We start from the raw sequence: 17,640 nt of genomic DNA, 5'->3' as shown, positions 1-17,640 counted from the left end.
TCCAGTCTCATGATCTATATGGTTTCTCCCCTCTGTGGGTCTTCTCGTGGGCCACAAGGGTGGAGCTCTGATTGAAGCTTTTCAGACAGTGTGAACACTTATAGGGTTTCTCTCCTGTATGGATCCTCTCGTGCCTGATCAGGTGTGCCTTGTGACTGAAGCTTCTGCCGCACACCAGGCAGGGGTAGGGTTTTTCACCCGTGTGGCTCCTTTTGTGCCTGTTCAGATTAGATTTCCCACTGAAGCTCTTCCCACAGGCTGCACAGGTGTACTGTTTGACCCCTGAATGACTCCGCTCATGGCCAATGAGGTCAGTGCGATGTTTGAAGCTCTCCCCGCAAGCCACACATTTGTACGGCTTCTCCCCCGTGTGGATTTTCTCATGCCGGAGAAGGTGAGCCTTGTGGCAAAAGCCCTTCCCACAGAGCGAACAGAGGTACGGCTTCTCTCCTGTGTGGCTTCTTTCGTGTCTCGTCAGGTTGGACCTTCCACTGAAGCCTTTCCCACAGACGGAACATGGATACGGTTTGTCTCCCGTATGGGTTCTCTCGTGGATGATGTAATCGGACCGGTGATTGAAGCCCTTCCCGCAGGAGGGGCACTCGTAGGGTTTCTCTCCCGTGTGGGTTCTCTCATGGGTTGCCAGTTTGGAACTCTGGCTGAAGCTCTTCTTGCAGTGTGAGCACTTGTATGGCTTCTCCGTGTGGGTCTTCTCATGCGCAATGAGGGTTGAGCTCTGGCTGAAGCTCTTCAGACACTGTGAGCACTTGTAGGGTTTCTCCCCCGTGTGGATCCGCTCGTGCCTGATCATGTGAGCTTTGTGGCTGAAGCTTCTCCCGCAGACAGCACATGTGTATGGCTTCTCCCCTGTGTGGCTCCTCTGGTGCCTGTTCAGGTTCGACCGCCCGCTGAAACTTTTCCCGCAGAATGAGCAGATGTGGGGCTTCTCTCCGGTGTGGGTTCTCCAGTGAGCGATCAGGTAGGACCTCACGTTGAAGCCTTTCCCGCAAAGCGAGCATTTGTGCGGCTTCTCCCCTGTGTGGGTTCGCTCATGAGCAAGGAGGTAGGATCGCACGTTGAAGGTCTTCCCGCAGCTGGAACATTTATAGGGTTTCTCCCCTGTGTGAGCTTTCTCCTGAGCGAGAAAGTATTTTCTCCAAATGTAGATCCTGCCATAATGGGAACATTTGTAGGGTTTCTTTCCAACTTTCTTCCCAGGGTAATTTCCCAGCTGCTTTTCTGACCTATATTGATCTGGCTTCCCCAGACAGCGGAATATGCTCCCTTTGACCACTGCCAACATTGTTTTGTTGTGTGTAGGATTTCCCAGCAGAACGTTCTCCTCTTCCTCTTCTTTCACACGCTCATTCCCTATGGAAAGGAAGAGAGAACTATGAAACTGGCATAAACCCAGGCAGGGCCAGCCCTAGACTGTCTGGCACCCGCCCTGCACTGATAACATCACTGAGTGGCATGGAGGGCACCCAGTGCGGCGGCCCCAGAAGGCTGGTGCCCTAGGCAATTGCCTAGTTTGCCCAGTGGCAGGGTTGGCCCTGATCCCAGGCAAAAGTGAGGGATCTTAAAAACACCAGGATGTCAGGTCATACAGAACCAAAAGAGTCCATTTGGGCAGAGATAACCAGCTTTGCAAACTCACAAAACGACCAGAGGGAGGGAGGAAGAGGCTTCCTATACTTTTCTATACCACCCTTCCTCCAAAGGGCTCAGGAAAGCGTACATGGTTCTCCTCTCCCAATATTCTGCCTTTGCAACCAGCCTGTGAGGTAGGCAAAGCTAAGGGAACAATCCAAGGTCATCCAACACAAGGTATCAAGGCTGAGTGGAGATCTGATCGCTGGTCTCCTTCAGTGCAAGTCCAACAGCCACGAGATCATGCTGACTCTTCCATTTGCAATCTGTGTGTGTGAGATAATGTGTCTCGTGGTGATTTCAACATGCCCAAACCCTAATTTACATACAAAAAAAAAACTCCCCCCCACACACTTGCAGATTAAAATGGTACAATGTTTAACTTCAGAGACTTCTGAATGAAGTGGATTGTTTGGATCCATTCCAATCTAGTGTTAGACCTGATTATGGGAATGAAACAACCACAGTCGCCCCAACGGATGATGTGCGCCAGGAGATGGACAGGGGCAGGGCTCACTTTGTAGCAGGAGCTCCTTTGCATATTAAGTCACACACACCTCTGATGTAGTCAATCCTCCAAGAGTTTACAGGGCTCATCTTACAGAGTCTACTGTAAGCTCAGGGAGGATTGGCTACATCAGGGGTGTGTGTGGCCTAATATGCAAAGGAGCTCCTGCTACAAAAAAAGCCCTGGATGGGGGAGCATGGCTCTGTTAATTCTTCTGGGTTTGGGCAGCTTTTGATACCATTGATAATGGTTTCCTTCTGGATCACCTTTCAGGACTGGGACACTTCAAAACATTTGAAATATTTTAATATTCACGGCCTGGGGGACGCTGAGTTGGGTAGAAAGGTGGCTGTGGCACAGAAATGTTTTAAATAAACAAATGTTTAGAAGGGGAGCCATTACAAGTGATGTTGGCTATGTGATTGTGGAAGAAAGGAAGCAAAAAGTATTGAACATGTGCTTTTGTATTGATTATTACGCTGATATTCGTGTTTGAAAACCGCTGTAACTGTTGAAACAGTGGCAACTTTGTTGTATCTGGGTTCTAAAAGGTGAGATTTGTGTTGATTTTATTAAATACTAAGACGTACTCCTGTATACTTCTTAGTGTATAATGCCAACAAAAGTTGTTGTTGTTGACTCCGCCTCCTACTTTAATTCACCCAGCTGTGGGTGTATACAAGCCCGTACATGCCTCAGGCCCTGTGCTCATGATCAAGGGTATTTGTTCTCATCTACAAGGAGGGAGCTAACCAATTCACATTATGGGAATGAAACAGCCCCAGTCGCCCCAGTGGATGGAGCTATCTCAGTTGCCAAAACAGCCGTTGACCATCATGTCACATGATTTATGCACTGTAAGTCTTTGAACTTGCCAAGCGCTCTCCTTAATTTGCCTTGTGCATAAATATGCCTGCAAGTCTGACTGTTTAACTAGGTTGTGAAGTCCAGAGAGATCAGATTTTTAATTTTGTGTGCTGGGGAAAGAATGTCTGCATTTTCCTGGGGAGTTCCAAGACCTAACAGCTGTCTCCCAGTATTACAATTTTTAAGCACTCCTGCACCTATATAAACACTTTAAAAAAAAAAAAAAGCTTCCAAAGTGCTTGATTGCACTTTTAGTCTAGATTTTCATTTAAGTTTGAGAAAAATGACAGCTCCAAGACTGAAATGCTCAGTAGTAGTATTCAATGTAATATTCAAAGTAGCAGTCAACGTCAGCTGTTGCTTCCAAAGCAAAGGTTCGACCATGCATACTTCTGATCTTCCAAAAGCTTCTCTTTGGATCTGCATCATTTTGTTGTATCCTGAATCTTTGCCAATGGCTGCAGCCGAGGTTGCAAACTCGACCTTTCGGCACCTGCCTATAAAGATCAGCCACAGAAGGCTGTCAGGCATGGACGCAACAAGTCATTCTGCCACTGAGCCTGTGGCCACAGCCTCAGATTCTGCCTCGCTCGCAAGTAACCTATGCACTACTTCAAGAAGAAGAAGATATTGGATTTATACCCTGCCCTCCACTCCGAATCTCAGAGTGGCTCACAATCTGTTTGGTGTAGTGGTTGTGCATGGATTCTTATCTCGGAGAACCGGGTTTGATTCCCCGCTCCTTCACTTGCAATGGCTGGAATGGCCTTGGGTCAGCCACAGCTCTTGCAGGAGTTGTCCTTGAAAGGGCAGCTGTTTTGAGAGCCCTCTCAGCCCCACCCATCTCACAGGATGTCTGTTGTGGGGGGAGAAGATATAGGAGATTGTAAGCCGCTCTGAGTCTCTGATTCAGAGAGAAGGGCAGGGTATAAATCTGCAATTCTTCTTCTTTTTCTTCCTCCCCCACAACAGACACCCTGTGAGGTGGGTGGGGCTGAGAGGGCTCTCACAGCAGCTGCCCTTTCAAGGACAGAGGCTCAGAGCGGCCTACAATCTCCTTTCCCTTCCTCCCCCACAACAGACACCCTGTGAGGTGGGTGGGGCTGGAGAGGGCTCTCACAGCAGCTGCCCTTTCAAGGACAACCTCTGCCAGAGCTATGGCTGACCCAAGGCCATCCCAGCAGGTGCAAGTGGAGGAGTGGGGAATCAAACCCGGTTCTCCCAGATAACAGTCCGCACACTTAACCACTACACCAAACTTCACTATGCCTCTTGGACAATCTTGGATGGCCCTCTTGGCTCAGAGCTCTTGCCTTGGTCTCCCTTGCTCAGACTTTGACTGCCTTCCAAGAACCCACCCTTGGCTCTGCCTGACCCACAACACTTACAGAGTCAAACCCTTGATCTCTCAAGGTCAGTACTGACTCCTCTGACTTCAGTGGCTCTTCTGGGTCTTAGGGAGAGATCTTCCCCCTCAACTGCAACCCGGTCCTTTCTTGACTGGACTTGTCAGGGATTGAACCAGGAACCTTTTGCATACTACTGCGCCACTGCCCCCCAGAGGCCAAGCTTATTGTAAATAAGCTCCTATTATATGATCTCTGTGCCCCCTTAATTGTCATATCAATACTTATGCTACACTTCAGTTCTTTCTGGTTGCTGCAGACTTCTAAAATCCTAAAGTGTTGGTTTATGAATGCCCCGTTTTGCCGACTGTACTGATTCACCACTTGTAAACCACTTTGAGAAATGTGGAAAATGAATAATATAAATACAATAAAAAAGCAACTGAGGACAAGGAATCCAGCCAAACTCATCTCTCACCTGACTGGGCACCTGACACAGTTGCCATCTCCTCAGCCTGAAAGTCCGAGACCCAGGGCTCCTCTTCTGGTTCTACTTTTATGATCACACCAGGAAACCCTGAGTAGGAAAGAGAGGCAGGAGGTGGAGAAGGTCAGATCAAGGGAATATTGAATGTATGTCTCTCCCTCACTTAAACAGGGGCATTTTTGAAGGACATCAGGTGGTTTGCTGCTGGATCTTTCTGGCCCTGTTTCATTCACACCTGTCTTCTTCTAGAAGCATTGCTGGCTATTGGAACTGTGTGGCAAGACTCCTAAGAAATTCTCATAGAACAAAGCTGGAATTCAGTAGCACTTTTAAGACCAACAAAGTTCTATTCACAATGTAAACCAGAAGCACACTTTGTCAGACAATAGGATGGAATGGAAAGCAGTCCTACAAATAGAGAGAGTGGGCAGTGAATTAGTATGCAAAATAGTGGGAATGTTTTTAGCAGATTAAGAGACTCACAAGTTGGGGTCTGGCGATTGCTAGTGTGTGTTGACTGGGCAGAAACAACAGCAAGTTGGAATAGGAGATTGATGTCTATGTTATTAGGTATCCTAAGTGTGAAGTGCAGGTAAGCCTCACCTTCGTCATAGTCCTGGACATCCGATACCAGCGGTTCCTCTACTTCTTCCACTTTTACCTTCACAACAGAAAACTCTGATCAAGAGAGGAAAGGTCAGATGAAGAGTAAAATGGAGATATTCCTAACTGTCTTGTTTTAGGGTCAAGTGGACACAGGATGCTGAAATCCCATGAATGGATTCCCTCCCATCAGTCCTAGGGGGGGAAAACAAAAAACCCAGAGGGGGGAAGGTACGGAGTGAAGCTCCAGTGCTGTGGAGGGGAGGACTGATCAAATCTGCTTTCCCAGCATGCCTTTGAACACACAAAGCTGCCTTCTACTAATTCAGACCATTGGTCTACCAAAATCTGCTTTGTATGCTCTGACAGGGTCTCCCAGTCTTTCTCATCACCTACTCCTGACTCTCTTTGGCTGAAGTACACCACACTAGATCTCACCTGAGGTGGACTCTGGAACCTCATTTTTTCCACAGATCTTTTGTTCTTGAATCCAAGGCATTTCCTCTTGTTTGGCTTGGGGGACCAAGTTTGATTTGACACCTGGAAATCCTACTCAAGTAGAAAAGAAACAGACAATGTAGCAGACAATGTAGCAGACAGGGCACTCCCTATGAATTTTCAGTTCCTCTTCCGCTAACCAGGTAGTCTTTAAGTAGCATCTCACTCTTCTGATGCAGTAAATAAGCTTTTATTATAACACCATTTGTTCCATCTTATTACTTTTTGATACTTGGTAGGCTTACACCCCAAATAAGGAACTGTGATTGAGGAGGGTATGTGCCTCTATAAAATTCTCCCTCAGAAATAGGCACCTAGGCACGCTGAAGGTTGAAACAGAAATCAAATTTGTTAGAATAAATAGGCAGGGGATGGAAAACTATATAAGTGAGCTTTGGGTAGGATTGGTAGAGAGAGGTTTTAAGACACATCCAAAACTGCTTTTAACAACACTGGAACTATTTAGAGAGTATTTCCCCCCTTGGCTTACTGCTGTTATAGATGTTTCACTGCTTATTCTGTGATACATATAGTATTACTATAGAGCCTTATATCTCCTCTTGGACTTTTTACTGATGGTCATATGGACCTGAAATCTTATTATACTTTAACCGTATGTTTACTGACCAGGGGCTTTCCTAACTGCCCCCACTTCCTCTGGCCAGATTGTTATTCTCATCTCCTTAAGTGTAATAACCTCTTTTGACTTGCTTGAGGGATCTCTGTGCCTCCTCAAATCTTCCGTTAAATCCCTATCTTCTAGAAGGAAAGTCTCTGTAAACTCATTAGGGTTTGTAGAATCTTTCGGGATCAAGTGCCGTGTTCTACTGGAGAAAGTTTTCCTTCCAGACGTTTCGTTCTCAGCTGCGGAGAACATCCTCAGTGGCGTTGCAGCCGGAGCAGGCGCTCAGACCTTCTTGGCTGCTGTGCATTGAGTGGGGCCAGGGCTGCTGGAGAGCTGCTATTTGTAGGCTGGAGGGGGTGTGATGAAAGGGCAATTGGTTTGTGGCAATTGGTTTCATCCACCAATCTTGGTACCCAGCTCTGCAAAACACCCTACAGACTATAAATTGCAGAAAGTCTCAGAACAACCAGCAAATTCCACAGAACAATCAGCACAGTCAACAACCATCTTCCTTATCTTCAAACCCCTTCCAACCTTTCCAGCAATTAACACAGAACAATGGTCACATTCAACAGCCAGTTTCCTTATCACTACCCTTCCAGGAAGCCCCACCAAACAATGGGCACATCCACAAACCAATTGCCCTTTCATCACACCCCCTCCAGCCTACAAATAACAGCTCTCCAGCAGCCCTGGCCCCACTCAATGCACAGCAGCCAAGAAGGTCTGAGCACCTGCTCTGGCTGCAACGCCACTGAGGATGTTCTCCGCAGCTGAGAACGAAACGTCTGGAAGGAAAACTTTCTCCAGTAGAACACGGCACTTGATCCCGAAAGATTCTACAAACCCTAATGATGTTACCAGCCGTGAAAACCTGAAATCTTTGATCTCTGTAAACTGGTTAATAAATGACTACTTCTCCACTTAAGTAGTGTTTCTGGTTTTCACACAAGGAGATTTCTTTCACTCCTTGAATAGGTGAGGTTCATACACTTCTTTGCCAGAATCACTGTCACTGCCCCAAGTCTGTCATTTGCAGAAGTCACAGCACTGCTACAAAACAGGTGAACAGACCCTTTTCCTCCAGAGTCTCTTATGAAGACTTTTCTGTCCACCCTGCTCCTTCGCTCCAACTCCACCTGTTTTAACTCCCACTAGCTAGCTGACTTCTTCCAGCTTGATTTTTTTTAAAAAAACAAGTCCCTGATTCCTCAGTAAGCTGCCTTCACTCAATCAGAATGCGCTCTGTGAGCTGAGAATCATTTCTCAGCTAGCTCACCCTTTCTCAAACAGCACAACTTTGAAAGTCTGCAATTTCTTGCTGTCCGTTACGGATGTCATCAGACAAGAATGTAGAATCTGGATTAAATACTCTTCAAATCTTCTTCAGATTTGTATAAAAGAGAACTTTGTTGCAGGGCATGAATTACTACTGGAGGCAGCTGAATTTCTGTTTAGGTCCAAAATCAGAAACAATGTCCTGCAACAACAAAGATCTGACAGATGTATACAACCCAGAGCATTGTTATATTTCAGTCTACATGATATCCACCCATCAGATTTTGTATAGGTTTGGATATTCGGGGAGGGAGGGAGGCATTCAAGCAAAGAAGATAGCATACCTCCAATCTGTATTTCCTTTGTTTATTCAAAGAACTTCCTTACCTGAACAGATAGTTGGAAAGACTTTGCTTCCCTCTTCAGCCAGATGATGCCACAATTTCCCCTCATCTTTCACTTTTGTCATCTCTTTAGGAAAGCCTGATCAGGAGAAAAATACAAGAGGCATGGATGGGTACTCTCTAACTTTGAACAACAGTGCTGCCAACGAACTTCTGCTGAATTTTCTACAAACGTCAATGACTTTTTCTCCTGCTCTTCCATTAAAGAGCTCAAGACCGCATAACATGGATGTTCCCTCCTCCATTTTATATTTGTGGGAATTCTATGAGGTAGATTAGGATAAGGAAAAAACAGTCAGCTCAAGGTGGTGGTGGCTACAAGCACAGCCAGTTTCAAGAGGGGATTGGGTAAACATATGGAGCAAAGATCCATTAGTGGCTATTGTTGGAACTCTCTGTCTGGGGCAAGTAATGCTCTGTATTCTTGGTGCTTGGGAGGAGCACCAGGGTGAGGGCTTCTGGTGTCCGGGCCCCACTGATGGAGCTCCTGATGGCACCTGGGTTTTTTGGCCATTGTGTGAGTGTTGGACTAGATGGGCCATTGGCCTGATGTTCTTATGTTCCCCTCTCAATAAACGTCAGATGCTGGAGAGCCACAAGACGTGAACATTAGCTGTTGGAGAGCCACAACATGAATGGATGGGAAGGAAGGGAAGGAACTTTAAATGCATTCTCCAAGATGATGTCGGGCTTGGCTTGGAGAAGTGACTTAAAGAGGCAAGAGTCTTCTGCAGGCAGGCTGATGGGGTGGGGTGGGGGCTTTGAGAGCCACACAATATGTGTGAAAGAGCCATACGTGGCTCCTGAGCTGCAGTTTGGCCACCCTTGCTCTAATCAATACATCAAATTGCTATGGATCAATGGTCTCAGTAAACATAAGTCACCTTTATATTCTGTGATCCCTGATTTGTCATTGGCAGGCCAATGTTGGATTACGCCCCCCGCATCACAGCAGGCCTAGAAGAATCAGCCATCCTAAGGATGGCTCCAGTGACAGGATTTATTAAACCAAAATACATCCATCAACACATACGACTTTGATATTTTACATATGGACCTTGTAGCAAGCCAGTCTGACCAATAATTGTAAAAGCAAGATAGAAATGCTAGAACTATCACTTCAGGACACTCCTCAGGTGCATAGAGATCAGCTATGATATAATCTGCCAGGGGTGCAACCAGAAGAAAATTCAATTTTCAACAGAATTTTAAAATTTGAAATTCCAGTGTCTGAAGACGAACCTTCCATCAAGTCTAGCTCAGTGATGGGTAGGTGGTGGACAAACTATCAACTCTGATATTTCTTTGATCCAGTGGATTTTCTATTTTTATGAAATCCTGAGCGTTCCTTAGTGAGAGGACCAGCTATGGTAGAAAACCTTTCAAGAACGGCATGACCAAATGTTCCCTTTAGGGGAGACCAACTATGTTCCAGGGTAACTCTGTTTACACAGAACAACAAGAAAACCCAAATAACTTGCAAATGTGAACTAAATGTGGATCCTGGAACATTCAATTTGTGTATTTCACTTTCACCTCACAGCCCAAAGTCTCACAAAGGGGCTCAGTATTAAACATGCCCCACAATTATCTGCAAAGTTTAGGATTTCTGTCACAGATATACAGGCATTCCCTCTGATGAAAACTCTATAGGGCCTCCCCTCAGAGCAGTATTTTTTGAGATTAGTGTAAAAAGCAAGATATAAATGCCAGAACTATCACTTCAGGACACTTCTTGGGCACAAAGAGATCAGCTATGATATATTCAGACAGCGCATAAGGTGCTGTCAAGTTGTGGTGTCACTTGTGATGACCCTGTGCAGTTTTCAAGGCAAGAGATAAACAAAGGTGCTTTGTTTTTGCCTGCCTCTGTGTAGATACCCTGACCTTCCCTAGTGGTCTCCTATTCAAATACTACCCAGAGTCGCCCCTGCTTCACTTTTGAGATCTGGCAAGATCAGGCTGGCCTGAGCCATCCAGGTGAGGATAAACATACAGCACAGGTGGATTACTCTGAACCAGATTAAACTACATTCATCCAGCTACACCTGGCAACCTCTCTTCCATGCTTAGGAAAATCTGGACATCCGCTGATGTTATACTGGCCACACAAGTAGAATTACTTATTGTTAACATTTATATGATACCCTGGGCCTGCGAGCAATGCTCCCTCTAAGCTGTGGAGTCTTGTGAGCAAAAAATCTACTTCATGAACTACGGGCATAAAAGTTGTGAGCTACTGCATAAATTAGTTTGCTCTGAGGCCATTTTCCCTGAGCTAAGACAAAAATGTGTGAGCTGGAGGCTAGAAAACTGAGCTAGCTCACACTAGCTCAGCTTAGAGTAGGGGTGGGGAACCTTTGTTCTGTCAAGGGCCATAGGGACATTTATAACATCATTCACGGACCATAAAAAATTATCAACTTAAAAAACAGTGCTCCACTGAGGAAGAATGATTCAGGCCAGCAAAATTAATGCAAATAAGTGTTTTTCTATTTGAAGTCATGTGGGGAGAGCCTAATCAGGTACACACACACACCCAGCCTGCCATCCTAGGCAAATGCATCGGTCCAGGACTTTTTTATAGAAAAAGCCCAGCAGAAACTCAGTAGCATATCAGACCACATCCCCTAATATTAGCATATTAGGCCACACCATCTGGGATAATCAAGTGCAAACTGAACTGTGACACTAACTTTTCCAGGCCCTGCAGCAATTCTGGCCAGCCAGCCAGGCCTCAGGGAGGCTGCCACATGGCTTGGTTTGGTCCAGCAATCCCCAAGGGCCACATCAAGTGACCTCGAGGGCATATATGGCCCTCAGGATGGAGGTTCCCCACCCCTGGCTTAGAGGGAACACTGCCTGCAAGGCACGGCAGTATCCCCATCCCAATATTGCCGGTGGGAAGTTGAAAGTAAAGGAATCTATGGCAAATTTGAACCAAGAACCTTCCAGATCATTCTCTTAGCTGCCATGATCACACATGATGAAGTTGCCTTATACTGCATCAGACCCATCCAGGTCAGAATAAATTCTCTGCATGCCCTGACTTAATTCAGCCCATTATCATACCTGAGTGAGCACCAGGGAAGGTCTTACTTTCCTCAGAGCCCTGGTGATTTGGTATCCATGGATCATCAGCTTCTCTTTCCATCTTTACTCTCACATTAGGAGGGCCTAAATCAATAGAAAAATGCAGGAGATCAGGTTTCATATCCCAGTCAGCAGCAGATAGTCTCATAGTAGATGCTGACTAGTTTCTGGGCAAATGCCAATGTTTACTCATTCAGGCTATGCAGAGTCCTTTTGAATCTGAAAACTAGCTTTCTTTCTGTACACACCTTTCTATCTGTACACACTCACAGCCCTTTCTTCAAATCTTCCTCTGTATTTGCCCCTTTGTATATTTCTTGCCTTGCTTCCTCAGGAAGTGCTTTGTGACCCTCATTTCTCTATCTCAACTACCCTCACAATATAAACCTAAGCAGAATTAGAGCTTTCAAAATCCACTGAAGTCAATAGATCTAGAAGGGTGGGATCCTGAAATGGACTCTGCTTCAACCACCTTCTTAAATTATTCCGCTTATACCAGTGTGAGACAGACTGTAGCTGAATGGTAGTGAAATATTATTACTAGCTACACAAAATGGAATTATTCAAGAGGAGTTTTTGCACCAGTAAATAGAACTATGCTGTAATTGAAATGGACAGAAAGTTGCATTGGTAAAGCGATAAGGACTGTGGTCTACTGTATAAACAGCTTTAAAAGAGGATTAGATAGATTCATGGAAGATAAGTCTATCAGTGGTTAATAGCCATGGTGGCTGAGGGGAACCTCAACATTCAGAGGCACTAAGTCTCTGAATCCCAGAGGCAGGAGGCAACATCAGGGGAAGGCCTCAGCCTCTATGCCCTATTGCTTGCCCTCCAGACAAGATGTTGGACTAGATGGACCACTGATCCAGCAGGGCTCTTATGTTCTCTATTTTGCCCCTAAAACCGGGGGTAGGGGAAATTGGTTTAAGAAATCCTTGCTTTCTGCATGCAACGAGTTCTAAATAAACAGGCTTCTAAACATGTCATATCTGCAACTATCACTCACCTGAGTGAACATGAGGAACTGTATCTGTGTCCTCTGATTTTTGAAGATCAGGAATATTTGTTTTTTTCCTTTGTTCCATCTTTATCATTGTATCAAGAATCTCTGTGAAGACAGGTTCAGGTGGGTTGCCATGTTGGTCTGAAGCAGTAGAACAAAGTTTGAGTCCAATGGTACCTTTAAGACCAATCAAGTTTTATTCAAGGCAGGCCTCAGATTCAGCAGGAGCTCACAGGAGCACAGCTCCTGAACCTTTCTGAGGGTTCCCTCTCTTCCTCCCCACCTACCTTGTCCATTGAATAGTAGGTGCAGCTGCATAACAATTCATGGATTAGGAGAGTAAGCAGCCAGCCAGCCACCAGGGGCTTTGCCACACCCCCAGCAGCCCTCATTAACACCTAGAGAAGCCTGCACCACCCTTTCTCCACTTCTGATGTGATTTTGGGAAGCAGGTAGTTCGCTGGCCTTTTGACTGGGGGGGGGGGGGTGGCCCAGAAAAGTGAGGCCTGCTTGGGCTGGCTGGATCTCTAGCCAGCCCAAGCAGGTCTCACTCACCCAGGACTCTCCTTTCTTGCATTGGGTTGCTTTTGGTTGGGTGTGGCAGCATATGCTAATGAGCTCCACCACCTTTTCCCTTACAAAATGACCCGATTCAAGGTATACACTTTCATGTGCAGGCACACGTCTACAGATATCTAAAGAAGCATGCAAACACATGAAAGCGTATACCTTGAATAAAACTTTGTTGGTCTTAAAGATGCCCCAGGACTCAGAATTTGTTTTATCAAAAATCTCCGTTCAGGAAGGGCATGAAGGAAATAGCCAGAAGAGTTATTTTGATTTTCCAGGCTACAAACAGATATGCACTTTCCCAAGTTCTAACCCAAATCTTTTTGGCTTTGGCCTTAAGTACTTCTCTGTTCTTATACAAGCTAACTTGTGCTTAATTTACAAAGTCATATTTTTTTCTGCATTACTAGGGAGTTCCTCAAATAGGTACAGATCCATCACTTGCACATGGGTGTCCTGACTTTCCTGTTTTTGCAAGAAGCACAGTTCTTGGAAAGTGCTCTCAAGTCCTAGCCGATCGATGGTGACTCTGTAGGGTTTTCAAGGCAGGGAACCTTCAGAGGCGGTTTGCCACTGCCTGCCTCACCCATTCAAATACTAGCCAGAGCTGACCCTGCTCAACTTCCAAGATCTGATGAGACTGGGCTAGCCAGGACCATTCAAGTCAGGGCACAAGCACAATAGCCCAATTTTCCCACTGTCAGATATAGTTAGTGTCAGGGCTTTTTTTTTGTAGCAGGAACTCCTTTGCATTTTAGGCTGTATCCCCCCAATGTAGCCACTCCTCCAAGAGCTTACAGGGCTCTTAGTACAGGGCCTACTGTAAGCTCCAAGAGGATTGGCTACATCCGGGGGGGGGGGGTGGCCTAATATGCAAAGGAATTCCTGCTACAAAAAAGCCCTGCTTAGTGTTGCCAATTCCAGGTTGGGAAATCCCTTGATATTTCTAAGTGGAGAGAGAAGGGATCTTAGTGGGGTGCAATGCCATTTTCTTCAGGGGAACAGATTTTTGTCTCCTGGAGATCATTTATCACTATACAAATATTGATGGGTACTTTAAGCCGTTCTACTTCGGCGATTTCTTCAGCATTTTGTAAAATTCACACCGAAGCCTGTATAATTTTCTAAATTTTCTCCAGGGGAGCTGACCTCTGCCAGCTGAAGATCAGCTGTAAAAGCAGATCATCAGGCCCCACCTGGAGGCTGGCAACCCTATGCACTTCGTACTACCATCATAAAGGGAAACTGTGGCGTTTCCCCCACAAGAACACAAAGAGGAGGAAAAATTATCAAGAGGAAAAATATAAAATGAGAGATGCAGAAAGCCCTGAACCTGCGTCCTAATTCGGCGTAGAACCGGATCACACGTTTTGCTCTTTTATAGGCTTTCCTGTCCCTACTTTGCATCGCCCCCCGCCCCAGCTTAAAATCCTCACCAAGGATCCTTTAGCAAACTGGAGCTTCTGTTTCTTCTCTCGACCAGCCAATCCCTCCTTTCCTGTGGCTTCTCTGGACTCAAGGAGTCTTCTCAGTTGCCATCATGATTTCCAAAAAAGCGTTTCTTTTTTAAAATAAACACAATCGAGTTACAGCTCTCCTCCCCCCCCCCCCCTTTGCTCAGATGATCGCTATCCACTCAGGAGGACTCGCTCTGTGTTTTCCGCTTCCCACCATGTGATGGAGGAAAGGCCGTTTGCAAGGCAGGACAATGCGATGCAGTGCGTTGCAAACCGTTCTCCACCGATGCACACGGATGGGACCAGGGTAGATGTGATTGGCCACCGATTGCTTCGGGCTGACTATATCCTGCAGCTGTGGGGGCAAAGGGGGAGGAGAATAAAAGCCCTTTGCAGGTTTTCTCACCCTCAAGCCTATCGCGGGCTTACTCTGGAGTAAGTCGTATTAATTGCCTGGAGGGGGAAATGCATTACGTCGCAATCTTGGGCATGCTTCCTTGGGACTTGAAAGTAATGGGAGTTTGGAGAGGGGCCCTAAGTCAATGGTAAAGCATCCGCTTTGCATGCAGAAGGGGCTGCTAGGGCTCTCCACAGCCCTGAGAAAAACGTCCTATCGCTTTGATAAAGGTTTAAAGTATAGAAATGGGCAGCAGAAGCTCTTCATAGCCTGGAGGAAATCGTCAATATCTGACGCCTGTGGGCCATTTCTTGGCAGGGAATCCTGGGAGCGGGACTGGGGAAAGGACCAGGAAAAGTTCCGACTTCGGGACTCGCTTTTCTCAGCTCCAACTGAAATGTTGCAAGGAGCACAGCTTTCTGGCCTCGGATACCAGCTAGCCAAGTGGAAATCCCTTTGCTCAAAGGCGTGCTGGGCCCTCTAGTGGGGCTAGGCGGTACCTCCCCCCCCCCCCCCCCGCAGCATTAGACCTGCTATTCTGTTCACTTGCCTGCTGCTGATTGTGGCAGGGGGACATGGGTGGTGAAGAAGGTATTGTGCAAAGGTGGCCAAACTGTGGCTCGGGAGTCACATGTGGCTTTAACACACCTGGTGTGGCTCTCAAAGCCATCATTCCATCAGCTAGCTTGGAGCTGAAGTTAAAGTTGCTTTCTTTCTACTTCTCTCTCCCTCCCATCTATTTTCCTTCCTTCCTTCCTACATTTGATATTCGTGTCTCATGGCTCTCAAACATCTGGTGTTGATTCCATGTGGCTCTTACATTAAGCAGGTTTGGCCACCCTTGGTATTGTGGCTGACCCTCCGGTCCACATGATAGGTTGAATAAGAACTAAAAATAAAGTGTAGGGCCAGGAAAAAAATCAGGTCAATGAATGAGAATCCCCAGAAGAGAATGACTTGGATGGAAGATGCCCCAAGGGCAAAATAACAGTAAATCTCAGCAGGACTAGATCTACGTGTTGTTGTTGTTTTTTGGGGGGGAGGAATTAAAAAATGGCGCCCCCTTATGGGCCATTCTGTCTTACAGTCCCATAGAATACAATGAACTCCATACCCAATTTGGTGCCTCTCCTCCGTTGGCGCCCAGGGCAAGCACCCCCCTCTGCCCTCCCTAGATCCGGCCCTGAATCTCAGCACTGTTCACCTGCTACTGTTAACATACATCCAGATGGCTAGCAATGTTAGTCTGAGACAACAGAACAAGCTTTGAGTCCAGAACTAAACTCTGTTGGTCTTAAAAGTGCCACTGGGCCCATATGTACATCCTGCATGTACAGGGCCAGCCCGATGCATCCTAGGCAAACTTGCTGCCTGGCGCTCCAACCGAAGCGCCCCCCCTCCCCCGTGGCTCCCCCGCTGCAGCTCCATGCCTCCTCCTCTTCCCTCCCTTCCCCACATGTCAATTGCACGTGTCAACCACGGGTTGCTGACCTGCCGCCTTGCTGACGCAGGGATACAGGGGCTGGCCTTACAATGGCTTTCCTCTTTCCTGGATGGTCGGGGCAAAGAGTGGGGGATTGGGGGAGCGCTATCCCAGAGATACCCACTTAATTGTGGGGTGCTTCAGGGGGCGGTACTCTCCCCGATGTTGTTTAACATCTCCATGCGCCCCCTTGCCCAGATTGCCTGGAGGTATGGGCTGGGTTACCATCAGTACGCTGATGACACCCAGCTCTATCTACTGATGGACGACTGGCCTGGCGATGTCCCAGAAAATCTGGACCAGGCGCTGCAAGCCATGGCAGGATGGTTCAGGATGAGTGGGTTGAAGCTGAATCCAACGAAGACAGAGGTCCTGTGCCTGGGCCGTGGCGGTCTAGGAAGGGAAATTCCCCTACTGGTCTTTGATGGTGCGCCACTGAAAACAGTACGCAGGGTCAAGAGCCTGGGGGTGCTACTGGAGCCTTCCTTGTCAATGGAGGCCCAGATAGCGGCCACTGCTAAATCCGCCTTTTTTCATCTGAGACAGGCGAGGCAGTTGGCTCCCTTCCTGGAGCGCGATGACCTGGCAACAGTGATCCATGCAACCGTCACCTCGAGGTTAGACTACTGTAATGCCCTCTACATGGGGCTGCCCCTGTGCTGAACCCGGAAACTGCAGCTAGTGCAGAATGCAGCGGCCAGACTGTTAATGGGACTCCCTAAGTGGGAGCACATACAGCCTGGGCTGCGGGAACTGCACTGGCTGCCAATTGTGTACCAGATTCATTACAAGGTGCTGGTTACTACCTTTAAAGCCCTATATGGCCGAGGACCTGTCTGCCTTAGGGACCGTCTCTCCCCGTATGTTCCCCAGAGAGTGCTCCGATCTAGCTCACAAAACCTGCTGACAATCCCTGAGCCGAAGGAGGTCAAATTGAAAACAACAGGAGAGAGGGCCTCCTCTGTTACAGCACCCCACTGGTGGAACCAGCTACCAGAAGAGGTACGGGCCTTTCGGGACCTTAACCAGTTCCGCCGGGCCTGTAAGACCATCCTCTTCCAGCTGGCTTTTTAATGTGGAAGTATTATATCATCACTATGCAAGCTATGTGGTATTTGTAGCACCGAATTAATCTGTGCTTTAAATTGTTTTGCTGATGTTTTAATGCCTAACTAATGTAATAATTTAAATCAGGGTATTTTGTTTGTTTATTATCTACTACTGTAATGCTGTATTTATGTTATATTATATTATGTGAGCTGCCCTGAGCCTGCTTCGGCGGGGAGGGCGGGATATAAATTAAAAATTATTATTATTATTATTAATGCCGGAACTGGCTCTAACACGCACATTCTGGCGATCTAAAGC

At 46.8% G+C, this 17,640-nt stretch overlaps 1 protein-coding gene across 1 annotated transcript; it reads right to left on the bottom strand.

Annotated features, from left to right (window-relative positions):
- On the bottom strand, positions 1-14,597 carry LOC132571270 (zinc finger protein 883-like). Its single transcript, XM_060238024.1, has 8 exons — positions 14,372-14,597; positions 12,369-12,506; positions 11,339-11,443; positions 8,250-8,345; positions 5,900-6,010; positions 5,462-5,536; positions 4,850-4,948; positions 1-1,371 (listed from the first exon to the last, which is right to left on the bottom strand). The coding sequence occupies exons 2-8, from the start codon at positions 12,454-12,456 to the stop codon at positions 8-10; spliced, it is 1,938 nt and encodes a 645-aa protein (XP_060094007.1). The 5' UTR covers positions 12,457-12,506; positions 14,372-14,597; the 3' UTR covers positions 1-7.
- Between the last annotated feature and the right edge of the window lie 3,043 nt (positions 14,598-17,640).

Source organism: Heteronotia binoei, chromosome 5 (assembly GCF_032191835.1).
Source record: "Heteronotia binoei isolate CCM8104 ecotype False Entrance Well chromosome 5, APGP_CSIRO_Hbin_v1, whole genome shotgun sequence".
Taxonomy (NCBI): domain Eukaryota; kingdom Metazoa; phylum Chordata; class Lepidosauria; order Squamata; family Gekkonidae; genus Heteronotia; species Heteronotia binoei.
The sequence above is the reverse complement of the archived record's forward strand: the minus strand, read 5'-3'. Positions and strand labels throughout refer to the sequence as shown.